Below are 17143 nucleotides of genomic sequence, written 5' to 3'. Positions count from 1 at the left end.
ATGGAGTAAACCAGAACAAAAGAGGATTTCAAAAGGAACAGTCAGTGACACAAAATCAGAGAAAGGAATCAAATGTGTAGTTATTGAAACACTGTTACAGCTAAGAACATAGCTACTGTCACTCACTTGTTTTTAGAAGATGCACCCCTAGAAGTCATGCAACATGTTCTTCTAGTTGGGGACATCATATAGGCCATAAGTCATCACTGGAATAAATATAATGGAAATGCAATAGCGTATATTGTAAGTGTGAAAGCTTCCTAAATGCCTTCAAAAGGTAGAAAGACTGGTAAAATTGAGTAGATGTATTATAATAATTTCTTAGGAGTTTGAGTCCCTGTTTTGTTCATCAATGGTGACAGTAATCAAAAGATGAAAAAACAGTTAGGGAAAGTCGGAAATACTGAAACGCATCTCAAGCAGCACTGATCAAAACTCAGTGTCTTTGCCCCTAGCTTTTATAAAAATTGACATTAATAGCCTAGTCCATTCAAAACAAATAAAATGGAGAAGAAACTTTTGTGTTCATCTAGACATGTTATCAGTTTTTTCCCATCCTTTCGAGCAATACTACCTTTTAAAAAACTAATATAATTTTTTAAAGAATTTATACTTAGACTAGTAATAAGAAAAGCAACCAACCTTTTTTCATTGTGTTTTAATAAAGACCGGAAACATCCACTCTTGAGTACTAAACCATTGATTATTCTCCCCAGTTTTTGCCCTATGCTAAAAACTTAAAAGGCTGGTGTGAATGGTAGTTCTAGGCTGGCTCCTGCATGTGGGAAGGATGGTGACGGCTCTTCTCATGGTCTCATTCTGCATGATGGGCTTCAGGAAGGCACTCCGGCTCCTCTGCATCCATTTTTATTACTAGCAACAGGATTTCTGTTGAATAGCATGCTTCATGAGTTCTGTGTAGTGCGATGAAGAAGATGCTAACATATTTTTCATCACTTGTCAAAAAATAACATCAATGTATTGTGTTTCTCTCCTATAACTTACTTGGATAAAATATCTTCCAAATGTTTTAAATGTTGTCATGGATGCAATATCTAGATGTGGTGAATCTGGTGTAGTTCTTGGGCTGGTTAAGCTCAAGTAGATCCGTAATACACCTGTATGTTGCTTTCCTCTTTGTTTGGCGTATAAAATCTTGCAAATGCGATGAAAATTGGGAGAGACCAAAATGTAATCTGTATAAGGGTATATACACTGTTCGTTTGTGTCTTTGTGTGTATGTGTACAACACTCGGATTGCCTGGTTTAATTTTCAGTCCTTGAGGAAGTGAGTACCTCCAAGACTTTAATGAGTGTTAGGACTATCAGAGTGACAAGAAGTCGAACTAAACTCTATCAGGATCCATGAAGACCATCACACAGGAGATAACATGAAAGTTTAAAACTAATCCTTTCTCTTGGTACTCTTAAAACGAGGAGTCACTTGGATTATAGTTCTTTTATGCATGAACAAGTAACTTAGTAAAATAACAAAATAATAGTGCTAGAAGCCTTTACATTTCTCAATTTTTAGCTGGGATTTTCCACATTGAGATTTACTATAATTTGGAAAATCATGAGGCACAGATCTCTTCCATCAGCAGGAGCCCAGGGTCTCTCACCTCAAAACACAGAGTGGAGGGGATTTATAATCCCACTTCCTGCCCATCCCATCTTTGCTTCAGTTAGACCAAGATGGCAGAGAGCTTTCTTAAGTAGGAAGTATATGTCAACCAGTGCTGATTCTATCTAAAACATTTAATTTTTGCTTTTCCTTCTTCATGAGAATGCAGTAAGTTAATAACCTGCATCCTGGGTGAGAAGACGTTAGAGCAGGATGTGTGAACATGAGCCTGGTCTTGGGAGAAGGCCTATGGATCTTTTTTTTAAGTCCTAGAATTATATTAAAATGGGTTGGACAAGATATAATTTTGAAAAGTCAGGTTGGATTAGTTTAGAAAAACTGCAGTTTGATCTCTCCTCTCTACTCTATCCTTACTATTTCCGCATGTGGATTTTTCAGGACATACCTAGACAGAAGCAGAGGTCTTTGTGTTTATAATGAAAGAAGACTCATCAGTGTTCATTATATAATTTTATTCCACTTCCTAAGTCAATTGGACAGATCTTTAATTCTCAGTTTGTATTTAATATCACCGTTGTCAACAAAAACTAGCAGAATTCTTTAGGTACAGATCAAAAGAATGCAAAGGCTAAAACAACGACACAACAGAAATAAAGGCATTAGCATAAAGTGAAAGAACTCTTAAGGACAAATAATGTGCCACCATGCAAATAAATGAAAAAGAACAAAGAATTAGGAGAAAAAAATTAACTTGACAAAGCTCGACTGTCTGCTTCCAGCATTTCAAAACGCAGCTCATCTTCTATTTTAATTTTTAGTTTCCTGGTTAGTTTTATGGTGGATGCCCGAGGTGGTGCTATGCGAGGATGCAGACACAACGGGCTCCGTATCATTATTCCACCTCGGAAATGTACTGCCCCAACTCGAGTCACCTGCCGTCTGGTCAAACGCCATAGACTGGCGACAATGCCGCCAATGGTGGAAGGAGAAGGCCTGGCCAGTCGCCTGATCGAAGTTGGACCTTCTGGTGCTCAGTTCCTTGGGTAAGGGTTTCTGCTAAACCTCCCACTTAGTCACCGATGAGCTTGTGTCCTCTACATGAGATCACTAGGATGGAATGAATAAAGGTACGTCGATAACATTATAAAAGAAGATTGGCCCCTGCAAAATTATTTAAAAAATGGGAAGTAGCACCTCAGTGCTTGACTCCAATCACATGCCTCTTATTTTAAGGCATTAATGAGTTCGACATTCAGGTGAATTATGATTCCCTCTCTTTGGATGGGACAATAGCTTCTAGGCTCCCAGTGTGAATAATCATGTTTTAACTGATGGTAGGTATTTTTGTTGTTGTTGTTGTTCTTAATTCTGAGATTCACATGGTAAAGCCCTAAAGAAAAAGCACTACCCTATTCCAAACATACATTTAAAGTCCTGTGTGGTTACGAAACAGAATGATTATCTTTGGAAAGCAGCGTTGTCTTTATAAGAGATCCAAAAATTTACTCCATCTGATGTGTCGTTTCTGTTATCAAAATTGCTATCTTGAGTCTTAAAATTATACCAACAGTCTCTGTAGTTGTAGTTTTCATTAAGACAACAAAATCCAGACCAACTTCTGCCAGGCTCATTTTAGCAATTTTGAGCAGGGATTGGCATTTCTTCCTTCTGTTTGTACCACTGCTATTATATATAAGAAGTGGTGTCTCAGTGTGCCAAGAAATGACTGGCTACTGCTGAAAACCAACAAAAGGATCAAGTTTTGGAGGGGGACAAGTTTCAAAATATTTTGAAACAAATCAATATTGTATTTAAGTCTTGTCGTATCAAGTCTTTGTGCTCAAAAATTGGGAGAAAATAATACTAATCATGAACTCTTTGCCAGGGTCGTTTGGGGGAGAGGATTTGCTTTAGAACTTGGGGAAACGTTCTAAAGCCTTGTAATTTGGAGCAAATGATTAGCAGGTTGCTGCAAATTATGTTCACACCTGAAAAGGGGTGTCTGTATTCCCCAATTATAGAAGCCACCTCCCATGTCCTCCTAAATGACCAGAGACTTAGAAGGAGCCTGTGAAGTTCTGGGTTGCATCAGAAATGCCAGTATGGTTGGAGTAATTGCCCAACGATCCCTTTCATCTTCTGTACCAGGCCCTTTCCCCTCCCTTATGCCCACATAGTTTTAGGCTTTTTACTAAACTTCCTATCTGTTGAGGAATATCCATGAAAACATCTGCCCTCTCTACAGAGTCAGAGTTTTTATTATATTCCCAACAGCTTTGTCTTTCCTGTGGAGCACATTTTTTGTTTATTTTTTTTGGCTCGTGCCCTGGCAGTGAACGTAACTAGGGACAGATCCAACAACACCCAAGTGTCTCCTTCCACGCGCCTCCATTGTACACTCTGGGTCTCAGTTCCTTGCTCTTTGTGACCAATGGAGGGGGCAGAACCAAACGCAGTGTGAAACCAAACTTCACCCTGTTGATCAGCCGGTGACGCCGGGGTTCTGTGGAAAACAATACCTGAAGCTTACTTATGTTCTTTCTTTCACTGCTGCTTTGGATGTACTCAGTAAACTTCACCTGCCAACGGCTCCTCCCCCACTTAATGAGGGAGAAAGTTTGGTCAGCCGCATCCTTCAGCTGGGGCCTCCTGGAACCAAATTCCTTGGGTAGGAGTGACTTAAAACAAATCGATGGCTGCTGGCCCCCATTCTTCTCCTCCTTCTGCAATATGATTTCTCTTTTTGTCATTGTACCCATGACATGTCCCTCCCTATGATTTAAATTCTGTATAACCTATCTTGAGTGGACCATTTCTGACCCTTGTGGTATGTGACTTTTTATTTTTGAGTGATGTTTTTTATATCTTTTCCCTTAAAGTGCTGTGACCTTCATTTTCGTTTAAAGCATGAGATCTGCCTAGTTGTACTCTGTGCTAGTTATGATGTTGTGATAATAAATTCGAAGTCTGTATCAAAGCAACCTGGACTGAAAAATCAAAAGCCTCTATAAATTTTGAAGTGAATGCGACCTAAAAACTTCAGGGCTGTGCATGTTCTGGATCCTGAGTCTAATAGGCATGGGACACAACTGGGCTGTCTGCTGAGGTGCTCAGTTAGGGCCACACTGTGTACACATGCCTATTGTTTTCTTGAATGAAAAAAAAAAGAAAAGCAAAAAACCATGAGTGCATGTCTCTTTAGTTCCTGAGTAGTTAACTTTCCTGACATCTTTTCATTTACAACACATCAAATTATGCAACATTTGAGCCATTTTCCTTCTCAAACCATTTTGTCATCTGCACCTTGTAGAAAATGTTTTAGGAGACTGGCACACATCATGGATATGCATGCACATTTCTTTTGGTTAAATGTGTTATACTTACATTGATCAAAGGAGAAGTTCCAGAATGCCACATGCACTCACAGGGAAACATTATTTGGCTTAAGGTAGCAGCATGTCCCTAAGGATTGGTGCCCCCAAGGTGGAGTGCTACTGTGTGACCATATCCTAGCCAGTGGGCTCTGGAGGACAGCCTGCTATGCCCCATCCCGAGAAAGAGAACAATTCCAGGTCACTTTGCAACAGACAGAGTCAAGGTGCTTGTCTTGCTGTTGGTTAGCTCTTGTCCACACTGAATGTTCTGCCTTGCTGTGTCAGGCCTGTGATCGTGGAGATCCCCCATTTTGCTGCCCTTCGAGGAAAGGAGCGGGAACTGGTGGTCCTGCGCAGTGAGAACGGGGACAGCTGGAAAGAGCATTACTGTGAATACACTGAAGATGAGTTGAATGAAATCCTTAATGGCATGGATGAAGGTACTTCGTATTAAGGATTTTAAAAGCATTCTAAAGAGGAAGAATTTAAATGATCTGTTTCTTTCTGATGACCTAGGGTGGTGTGTATGTGTATGGGGCAGGGAGCGGAAGGGGGCTTGGGTATGTGTGGTCTTTGTGTTATTTTAGTGCATTAGAGGATAATATGATTTCCTTTTAAAACTTTTTATTAAGGAGATAATGAAAATTAAGTTCACTCAAACTTCTACATGTAATTCAAGCAAGGCATCAGCCAGGGTAGAATTTCATATACACACCTACACATAGAGTTAAGAATTTTTTTCCCCCCATTGGGACTTTGATCTCTGTAAATCCCAAATCCAGCTTGCGCCATCTAGCCACAGGTTGAAATATCTCAGTGTGACTGAAGGGAATTGGCTCATTGTCTGGCCTTAGGCTGCACAAAAATGAAGTTCCAGTCCTAATACCAAGATTTTTTAAAATCTTTTTAAAAAAAAGATTTATTTACTTATTTGAGAGAGAGAGAGAGAGTATGGGAGAGAGAATGAACGAATAGTGAGCAGGGGCAGAGGCAGAGGAAGAAGCAGACTTCCTGTGTGGGGAGCAGGGAACCCTATATGGGGTTCCATCCCAGGACTGTAGGATCATGACCTGAGCTGAAGGCACGTGCTTCACTGTCTGAGCCACCCAGGCACCCCATGGTTCCACTTTAAGTAACCACACAAATAGGGCAAGTTCTTTGCCTAAGCGCCAAGAGCGGTACAGAACTGGACACACAGTGGTCTGGCAATTTGTCAAGTTTACCAGGCTTGTAGACTATAGTCAGAAGCTTCAGGCGTGGCTTCCGAATAGTAAGTGTAGCTGAACATCAGCCACTTTAGTATTTGTTTCTGCATCCTGCTGAGGTGGAGTAAAGTGGAATAACCCAAGAGGTTGATGGAAAATTATGCCCTCTAGATGCATAGGTCAGTCCTTTACAAGGAGGATTGAAAGATCCGACTTCTTCCTGATAAAGCTTGTTCCATGCAATATTTAGCTGTTTCTGTTTCTTGGAGCCATTTCCTTTGTCTGCATTTAGGTTTAGGATACTTTCCTCTGAGACATACCTGTCATTAACACTGCCACAAGCACTGGCGTCTTGTCCTTCACTGAGTACTCGTATAACTCTCCATAGGTGTATAAAACCTGTTTTAAAACAAAGAATCAGATTTTTATATTTTTATGTCTCTGTGCTTGAAAATGCATTCTTTTGTATGTATGTGCTAGTGTTTGCAGGTCCACAACTCTCCTGAAAATTCAGTGATCCCCTTAGTGCAAATTTTCTGCCTTTTAAACTAGTCCGATTTTCATAGTGCCCTAGATATCTACACTAATGCAATTTACAAAGAGCCCATTATCCTATCTTTCTGACAGTAGATGATATTTTTGGTAAGTTAATGGTTTAAGAGGAATACTCAAACCCTGAATTCATAATCACTGATTTTTTTTTTAAACATCTGACTTTTTCAGAGACAGCCATGTCACTAGAATAAACACACAAACACAAACCTTACCCTTAAAGACAGATTTTTATCCCTGTACTCTTGCCCTGAGAAGTGAAAGGGCCGTTTCTTCTTAAAACCACAGTAACTGGTTTTTGAGCTAACTTTGAAATTTGCGAAGAAAAGGAACCCAGAAGCCATTTCCTCTCCCTCCCGTGAAGCAAGAATAGGACAGATTTGTTTCCATTCCAGGTTTGCCCTCAAAACCCTTCATTTACAGAGGGTGCCGGGCCCTGCACTACTGCTTCTGGAACTGGATGCTTTTCTTTTCACAGTGCCCTGGAAAGACCTAGTTTCCACAGACAAATAAAACGTGCAGACTAAATGATGATAGGTCTTGAAAGACTGGAGGGTTTTTTGTTTTGTTTTGTTTTGTTTTTGCTGGTGTGTGTGTGTGTTTCTTTGTTTTGTTTTCTGGTGTTGTTAGGATAGTCTTGCTTTTTAAAAATTTTCCTATTATTAAAAAAAAAAAGGTGTTTTGCTTCTTTGCTTGTTTACTATTAACTGTGCCCCGGAGTTTGCTAGAATGGTTTTGGAAAGAAATCTTTGCTATATGAAGATGGGTCATTTCTTGTCTCAGTGCTGGATAGCCCAGAAGACCTAGAAAAGAAGCGAATCTGCCGCATCATCACCCGTGACTTCCCACAGTACTTTGCGGTGGTATCGCGCATCAAACAGGACAGCAACCTGATTGGCCCAGAGGGAGGCGTGCTGAGCAGCACCGTGGTGCCGCAGGTGCAGGCCGTCTTCCCAGAGGGTGCGCTGACCAAGAGGATCCGTGTGGGCTTGCAGGTATGCTCGTGTTGGATAGGAGTTAACCTAACATGGATTTTTACCCTAGTGATTCAAAGTCAGCTGGGAAATGTGGTGATTCAAAGTCAGGTGGGAAATACATGGTGAATGTGTCAAATGATCCACAGGTGAGCAACAGCTTTTCTTAGAGATGGGAGGTCTCCTAAAGTTTTATATGAGGGCTTAGTACTAAACTTACAGTTGCTGTTTTTGAAGTCACCAGACTGATTTCTGAGCTAAGAAACGATGCATTGAGTAAGAAATTTGACAAAGATATCGACATATTGATATATATTGGTATCAATATATATCAATACATATTGATATTCTGTGCTATTTTCTTTTTTTTGAAAAGGCTCAACCTATGCACAGTGAGCTGGTTAAGAAGATTCTAGGCAACAAAGCTACCTTCAGCCCTATAGTCACTTTGGAACCTAGAAGAAGAAAATTTCACAAGCCAATTACCATGACCATTCCTGTCCCCAAAGCTTCAAGTGATGTCATGTTGAATGGTTTTGGGGGAGATGCACCAACCTTACGATTACTATGCAGCATAACAGGTGAGTCACATAAGACTCTGATAGTAGAAAGTTCTGAAAGAAGAAGCAGATTGTTGTAAATATTAAATTACCTTTGTCATTAGATACCTGTGAGGTTATATGCATTAATTCAGGAAAAGCATTCTAATTTACTAGGCAAGTGAAAGATGAAAGAAAATGAACTAATATTTATCAGATATAGCTTGTATGCCAAACTATTAGACATTTTATATGCATTGGCATTTTAGTCCTTACAGTGGCTCTGTGAGGAAGTGTTAACCCTATGCATTGAAAAGGAAACCAAGGCTGAGAGAAGTTCTATAACTTGCCTGGTATCATACCATAAATATTCAGCAGAGTTGGAATTCAAACCCAGATTTACATACCTCAAGGCCTAAGGTTTACACCTTCATGTAAGACTTCACCTTATATTTTCCATGTAAGACTTCATCTTATATGAAAAATAAATAGCATCTTGAATAATTGTACTCAGAAGTTCAGGCATCTGTCTAGGAATGGGTTTATCTTTATCATTGATCTGTTGAACTAACTTAGGAAAAACAAAGGTTTTTAATAATTAACTGAATTTTGGTCTTTTCAGTTAGAAATTGCAGTAGCTTTTGGACAACTACCACACTGTAGAAAGACATTCCTAGAACGCTGTTTTTTTTCTGCTCAATATTATCACCATAAATGCTGAGAGGAAAAAATCCACACAAATAACCTGTGTCAGGACTACATTATTGGACTGATAGTTTCCCTATTTATCAATAACTACATTGTGTTGGCATTCAGTAAATACACTATTGTCAATGGGAATAATCACCATCCCTGGCTGTTTAGGTATTGTTAGCATTTTTTTTTTTTTTCCATTTCTCCTCCATATGGAGAGGAATGTTCACCCTTATTTTGCTCTCTAATTCTCCCTTCTTACTAGTGGTTTTTTTTTTTTTTCTGTACTTATGATAGCAAACCATTGACACCTTATCTCGTAAGTTTAATAATATGACAAGGTTTTAAAAAGCACAGACTACAATGAGTATAAAGGGAAATCTTATGCTTCATTTTCACTTTGCCAATTACCCATTTGTGGTTGTTATCAGCATTCCTGGGTGTCATTCCCATACCTTTTGTTCCATGCGTATACGATTAACCTTTCTATAACGTGCAACATGATGGCATGGAAGCAAAAGAAAGAATACTGAAAAATGTCTGTGACACATCTGCCCTTGTAAGTGATCAAATGAAGATACCACCTGGGCCTAGACACCATCGAATCTGGTTATTCCAGCCATAGATCCTCAGATGGGGTTGTACGAAACATGTCCTTACATTTATTTGTTAATTAAAAAAAACATGTTAACCACAGTGCTCGGATTTTTGTGTTTTGCTCTTTTATATGGTTCTGCTAAGAATTCCTATTTTAGAGGCCTGCTAGAATAAGTTTCCATGAACTTTCTCTGATAACACATTTCCTTCTTTAGGGAATTTTAGTGTTGCAGTTTATTCTCATCTCGAACATACATTCCTCCTACAGTGCCTTAAGACTATTTTATCCTTATCTATGCCAAGGTAATTTCCCAGTCGAATGAAAGTCCATGTCCGCCGCCTCCATGGTGATCTTTCTGTGCACAGAGGCCATCCTTCGGCACTTATTCATTTGTTCCCTCACCTTTCAGGATTACTGAGTTCTTAATATTTTCTAAGCATTTTTTTTTTTTTTGCCAGCCTTGAACTGCAAATTGAGAAGAAATTTTATTTCTTAAAAATAATTCCAGAAAATATGAAGTTCAGGAACCAAAGATTATTTGGATTTTTTGTTATTTTAGCAAAGTATTAACTCCTTGGTTGATAGAAGTTGCTTTAAAATCATCAGCTGTTACAATTTAAAATGACCTTCAAAGCCTACAATAAAAGCTTTGAAATATCAGTCAGATCTTAAAAATAGAGAACAAACTGCGGGTTGCTGGAGGGGAGGTGGGATTGGGGGATGGGTTAGATAGGTGATGGGTGTTAAGAAGGGCACTTGTGATGAGCAACTGGTGTTGTATGTAAGTGATGAATCACTAAATTCTACATTTGAGGCTAATACTACACTATGTGTTAACTATCTAGGATTTAAATAAAAACTTGAAGCATTAAAAAAAAAAAAAAGAAAGTCAGAGAGTGGAACACTTAGTAGGTAATCTGAGGCAGTTATTCAAAGAACCCCCCTTAAATGAAGTTCCTTTGAAGGTAGTATTCCCTGTTTGTTTTCAGTGTGTCATTTTTTAGCATGTGGTTTTTAGACATGTTGTTCCCAATGTCATTCTGAGGGGTGGATGGGATGACGTGGGTGAACACAGCCAGAACCACAGAGACTTTATTTTACAATTCAGAGTCTGGAGTTTTGCCTGATTTTTTTAAATGATCATATTATTTCAGGTGGAACCACTCCTGCACAATGGGAAGATATTACAGGAACTACGCCCTTAACATTTGTCAATGAATGTGTTTCCTTTACAACCAATGTGTCTGCCAGGTATGGTGATGCAGCCCAGAAAAGCCAGATATGTCTTTTGTTTTGTTTCTTATGTTCTTTGAAACTGACTCTTTTTGGTCTGCTTTTTAACATTGTCTGCATTTACTTTCATATTTTAAACTGGACACTCCAGTAAATGAAATGGTGATGAGACAATAAAGGACAACCAGTCAGATTAAAATCGAAGAAAAAGAAAGGATTGTGACCATGACTCTGTTTTAGCAGCCACCACTGATTTTTCCAGTCCCAAAGGTCTTAGGAAAGATAAATTTCCTGCTGTCAAAAAATAGCCTGAACTACTTTTTCCAACAGAATAATAAAAACACAAAACCCATCATGGCTTGCTCGAATGGTTTAAAGGTTTCAGTGACTTTTACGCATTCAGACATATGCACATGTTACCCACGCATTACCCAATTACATATCACACATCTTTTAAAAGCTGAAGCTATTTAGTTTTATATCAGGTACACACTAATTCCGTTGATAACTATCAGTTCCCATTTGCATTGGGATTCATGGATAGCTAAGCATTTTCCCATTTAATTTGATTACTGCAACAACTGTGTGACTTAAAAGAACAGGAGGTATTGTGGCCATTCTACAGATGAGAAAAGTAAAGTCGAGAGTAGTTAAAACTTAAATTTCTATTCAAGGATATAAGAAAAAAATAGAAATTCATGAACAACTCAGTAACGGCATGTGGCATACCTGGGTGTGGTGGCACGTTTTTGTTGTTTCAGCCTCTCAGGCTCAGCTATTGAGTCTTGGGCTCTGTGTGCCAGTGTGATCTGCCGCTCAGGCTTCTACACTCTAATGCAAGACAATGGCAAGTTTTAAATGACCGGTACCCAGAGGTACTAAAGAATTCAGAGGAGGGTATTTGCATTGGAATAGAGAGGATGCTTAGAAGAGGTGACTCATGAGACGTGTAGGAACCTTATGGGCAGAATGAAAGTGGAAGAGAGAGTAACATGAGCCAAGATGCCGAGATAGAATGCAGAAAGAAAGGGGAGAGCAACAGTGATCCATTTAGTCTGTGGTTCAGAAGTAATGCAGGATTGTGCATTGTTTATGGGAGGCCTCGTGGGATAGACCAAGAAGTCAGTATTGTGAGGGTACTTTGTGCCAATGAATTATACACTTAAAATGATTAAAATGATGAACTTGGTATATATTTTATCAAAAGTCAATTAAATAAGAGAGGTGGATCAAGAACTTGAAGACAAGAGTCGGTAAAACGGTAAGAAAATCTCAGCAATGTTGAAAGATTATGGGAAATGAGTCAAGAGAGGGAGGGTGATCATTGGTGGGGAAAAGTTTCAGAGCAAGAGGATGTGAACCAACCTTTGAAAGTGTGTATACATACCAAACTGAAAAAATGTCCACTGTGGCCTCTGCTTTCTTAGTGAAGTTACCTTTCATAGGGCCTCAGGTGAGGCAAGAGCTCAAGGAGTGTCCTAAAGGTTTAGCAAAGTTACTAAACAGAATAAAATAATATCTGAGGAAAAAGTTGCCAGGCAAGTCACAGACTTAGCTGAGGCTAGAACTCATAAATTGGTCACAAAACAGATGATGTCTTCTAGGAATTATGTTCAGCAATGTTTAGAAGTTCTGGAGCAAAAACAATTTTTAAAAAATGGAATTATTTCACCTTGACAACTGGAGAGGTTGTTGGAAAAGAATGAAGAAAAGCTGGGTAGATTTTATTGGAAAGGGTTTCAGGAAATGAAATAAAGAATAGGAGAGGGAATCAAGGAAAAATAGAAACTCTCAATTCAGTGAGATCCTTGTCATGTCTGACACTGAGCTTACATGCTAGAAGATTCTAAAACTCTGAGGTATAGCTGAGAAGATTCAATACTCAAAGATCCTCCAAGGAAGAAAATTATAAATAAAGCATTTGTTAGTTGATCTTAAACACCTAATCTTTCTCTTTTCCCCACCCTCCCTTCTTCCTTCCTACCTATCCTTCTACCTTTCCTTCTTTCACTTTGTCTTTCCTTTAGTTTCTCTCTTCTCCCTCTCTCCCTTCTTTTTCCAAGAAACATTTAATGACTATTTTGATCATAATGAGAGGACTGTTGTTTTCTTATTCAATTGGTGTACTTTAAATTTCAGATAACCGACCTTATTCCATTTTGTAGGTTCTGGCTGATAGATTGTCGACAAATCCAGGAATCTGTTACCTTTGCATCACAAGTGTATAGGGAAATTATCTGTGTACCGTATATGGCCAAATTTGTCGTGTTTGCCAAATCACATGACCCCATTGAAGCCAGGTTGAGATGTTTCTGCATGACTGATGATAAAGTGGATAAGACCCTAGAACAACAAGAAAACTTTGCTGAGGTGGCCAGAAGCAGGGATGTAGAGGTACTGTATTTACAAAAATAATTTCTGTTAACCTGTTGTTTATGCCCTTACTAATAGATTATATTTGAAATAGTATTTAATAAATAGAGCCATAAGGAAAAAAAGACCAGTTCACACTTTGATCAGTTAGTAGGTCAAGGTCCAAAATCTGCCATTTTTAGCCAGTTTGGATATAGGGATATACAGTGTATGTGAGGAGGTAAAGGGATTCCCATAAAATTATCTTGGGACAAATTATAAGTTACTGGTAAAGTATGTAAGTTACTATAATAGTTTAGGTATCTTTATCTTCCTTGTTGCTTTTATTATTTTTAGTACTTAAGAAAACAGTCAGGAAGCATATCCTTTGTATAAATGTGAATATGTCAAATCCAGGGCTTTCTATATTACTTACTCGTATTTCAGAATTTTCTTTCTGTGGGCCTTTGGATATTGAGGTCAAGTAACCTAACTCATTACAGTGTCAAAAACTACCCAATCAGAAATTTAAATTTAGGACTCAAAGAGATGCCAGTTTTGGGGGATGAGGTGGGGAACATGAAACAGTGTTAGAAATGAAAACATTAACCTTAAATGCCACCATGCATTTGAAGATTCCTGTACCAGTAGGAAGAGAGAGTATTAGCATGTGCTTTGTCACAGATAAGACAAAATGCCAGTCAGCAATTTAAAGATTATGTATGTATATTTTAAGAACTTTGATGTACCAAGTAGTACCACCACTTTTTGTTGTAAATAACAAGTAATAATTATAGCTCTTATGTCCTGTGTTACTTTTGTCTGTTTTCACCAGGTACTAGAAGGAAAACCCATCTATGTTGATTGTTTTGGCAACCTGGTGCCATTAACCAAGAGTGGCCAACATCATATCTTCAGTTTTTTTGCCTTCAAAGAAAACCGACTTCCTCTCTTTGTCAAGGTAGTATATAGATGGCCTTTTCTAATGCATTTTACTTAAAATCAAGTGAGGATTTAATTTCCTTTAGAAGGAGATAATATTTGCTTTTCAGTCATTGAAGTAATTTTTTAAAACCATATCTGTGAAATTTTAAAGTCCTATAGAGCCAACCATTTTTATTTTTGAAGTTCAAACTCAAGCTTAATTTTTACTTATAGACGATGTTCAAGGCTGAGAATTAAGACAAATAGCCAATTCATTGGTTAGAAAAACTGGCTACATTTTTTCCAAATTTTACAGAAAGTCTCTCTTTCTTTTTTGCTATCATCTCTTTTAAATATTTATTCTTAAATTTTAAAAACATATGAATTTCATGTGGAGACCAAAAGAATCCCTTAGTGACAGTACTTTGTAATAAGAGCTCTGAAGGATCCCAGGATCTCACTTGATCTAGTAAGAGGTTATCTAAGATAGAGCCGTGAACTGGATATATTTTCATAAATTCATCCAACAAACATTTATGGAGACCCTTCAGTACATCATGAATTTGTTTTCTCTGTTTAAGAATATTAATCCAAGTTAGGAGTTTGGCAGCGATATATACATATTTCATTCCAGAGTCCAGTTATAAAAAGGGACAAAAATGTGTGATGGCAAAATGCAAAGGAAGTAATAATACTGTACTCTATTTCTCCAGCTCTTCATTTTTTTCCCTTGCTTCTCACAGTTTATTTCACTGATCTGAAAGTCCTAATGCTCAACTCTCACAAGATGGAGGCTGGTTTCCAACAGTTTTTTACTGCAATGACTCTAGTTTGTTAGTTTGTTAGCAATGACTCGTTTTAATCCCTTATGATTTTCCAAGGATATGTCAGTAAATCTCTTTAAAATTGTTAGTCTGTGAAGCTTTCCCAAGATCTCTATTGAGTCCTTTGTTGTGCCATTTCTGGTTTGATTGTTTTACATGATTAAAGAAAGGCTCTTAGAAATCACCACATTAAACTACAGCTGCTGAGGGGCAAAGGATCCATTTAACTCAAATGGCTCAATTATTAAGCTAATACTTGATATTGTTGATGTGCAAAAGTCATTCTATAAACAACCAAATACAGAAATGAGCAAAGGACTTAGACATTTCTCCAAAGAAGGCAAACAGATGACCAATAAGCATATGAAAAGATGCTCAAGGAAATTCAAATTTAAGGCAATTCAGATTCAAATCACAAATGAGATACTTTGTACCCATTAGGATGGCGGTTGTTAAAAAATAAATCTATAAATGAAATAAAATGAAATGGTAAATACATGTTGACAAGGATGTGGAGAAATTGGGACCCCGATCATTGCTGGTAGGAATACAAAATGATGCAGCCACTGTGGAAAACAGTATGATGATTCCTCAAAAATTTAAACCTAGGTAAGAATATGATCCAGCAGTTCCACTTCTAGGTAGATACCCAAAGGAACTGAAAGTAGGGACTCGAACAGTTACTTGGCATCCCAGTGTTCATAAGAGCATTATTCACAGTAGCCAAAAGGTGGAAACATCATAAATATCCATTGACAGGTGAATGGTTAAAATATGGTCTATAGGTACATAATAATAATGGACCATTATTGAGCCTTAACAAAGAACATTTTGATACATGATGTAACTGGAATGAGCCTTAAGGATATATGCTAAGTGAAATTAACAAACACAAAAGACATACTCTGTTTCCACTTATATGGTGCCTAGAGAGGTCAAAAGCCTAGAGTCAGAAAATTGAAGGGTGGTTGCCAGGGGTTGAGGGAAGGGAGGAATGGAAAATTCTTGTTTAATGGAAACAGAGTTTCAGTTTGTGAAGATGAGGAAGTTCCGAAGATGAATGGAGGTGATGGTTGTACAACAGTGTGAATGTACTTATTGCTACTGCACTGTGCATGTAAAAATGGTGGAAATGATCAGTTTTATGTTACATCTATTTTAACACAATTCTTTTAAAGAATGAAATTCTGATATATATTGCAACAGGTTAAAGCTTGAAAATCTTATGCTAAGTAAAATAATCCAGACTCAAGAGGAAGAAACATTGTATAACTCTATCCATTCAGGGTACCTGGAAGAGGCAGATTTAGAGACAGAAAGTAGAATAGAGGTGACTCAGGGTGGCAGAAGAGAAGTGTGGGGAGCTGTCATTTAATAGGTACAGAGTTTGTGTTTGTGATGATGACAAATTCTGCATAGTAAAGATTTGATGATTGCACAAGTTTGTAAATGTGCTTAATGCCCCTAAATTGAACACTTAAAAATGCTAAGTGTAAAAATGGAAATGATAAATTTTATGGTCTATGTCTTTTACCACAATTTTTTAAAAGCTGAATGATTCTTTCAAAAATAATTCTAAATGAATATAGAAATAGAGAAAGGAACAACTCCAAATGTTTGGCATTATCAAATAAATTTATTTTTTCCTCATTCTTTTGAGTATCATCTAATTAAAATAAATAGCATATATCATATGTGGGTGAAGTACACATGCCTTTGTTGTTCAAGGTACGCGACACGACTCAGGAACCTTGCGGGCGACTATCATTTATGAAAGAGCCAAAATCCACAAGAGGCCTGGTGCATCAAGCTATTTGCAACTTAAACATCACCCTGCCAATTTATACAAAGGTATTGTCAAATCTGTTGTAGTGCAATTCAGTCTCTATAGGATTTAATTTTCAAATCCTTTAAAATAAGTCAAACAAAAGCACTGAATGCAAGCATGTAGAGCAATCATTTTTTTTTCTTTTTTTTTCAAAGATTTTGTTTATTTTACAGACAGAGGGAGAGATCACAAGCAGGCAGAGCAGCAGGCAGAAAGAGGGGGGAAGCAGGTTCCCTGCTGAGCAGAGAGCCCGATGTGGGGCTCGATCTCAGGACCCTGAGATCATGACCTGAGCCGAAGGCAGAGGCTTTAACCCACTGAGCCACCCAGGCGCCCTAGAGCAATCATTTTTGATTCCCTGTCAAATTTTTGATTTTCCATTTAAGTAAGGACAAAAAGTAGCTCTCCTTTATTTTGCATTAAATTTGCTCTGATGGAAATTTTTTTATACATACATATTGG

General features: G+C 38.0%; 1 protein-coding gene across 50 annotated transcripts in view; it reads left to right on the top strand.

Annotated features, from left to right (window-relative positions):
• The window catches only part of ANK2 (ankyrin 2), a 661731-nt gene that overhangs the window by 610048 nt on the left and 34540 nt on the right, over positions 1 to 17143 (top strand). For 27 of the 50 annotated variants that reach the window (XM_082727947.1, XM_082727904.1, XM_082727928.1 and 24 more), the window contains 9 exons: positions 2404 to 2628; positions 4155 to 4253; positions 5245 to 5399; positions 7500 to 7711; positions 8067 to 8271; positions 10675 to 10771; positions 12919 to 13147; positions 13941 to 14066; positions 16582 to 16704. In XM_082727947.1, the coding sequence (XP_082584073.1) occupies positions 2404 to 2628; positions 4155 to 4253; positions 5245 to 5399; positions 7500 to 7711; positions 8067 to 8271; positions 10675 to 10771; positions 12919 to 13147; positions 13941 to 14066; positions 16582 to 16704 (1471 nt within the window). The remainder of the gene's footprint in view (positions 1 to 2403; positions 2629 to 4154; positions 4254 to 5244; positions 5400 to 7499; positions 7712 to 8066; positions 8272 to 10674; positions 10772 to 12918; positions 13148 to 13940; positions 14067 to 16581; positions 16705 to 17143) is intronic. The other 23 variants (XM_082727940.1, XM_082727927.1, XM_082727937.1 and 20 more) reach the window with 1 other exon arrangement.

The sequence above is a fragment of the Mustela nivalis genome (genome assembly GCF_964662115.1).
Source record: "Mustela nivalis genome assembly, chromosome: 4".
Taxonomy (NCBI): domain Eukaryota; kingdom Metazoa; phylum Chordata; class Mammalia; order Carnivora; family Mustelidae; genus Mustela; species Mustela nivalis.
The sequence above is the reverse complement of the archived record's forward strand: the minus strand, read 5'-3'. Positions and strand labels throughout refer to the sequence as shown.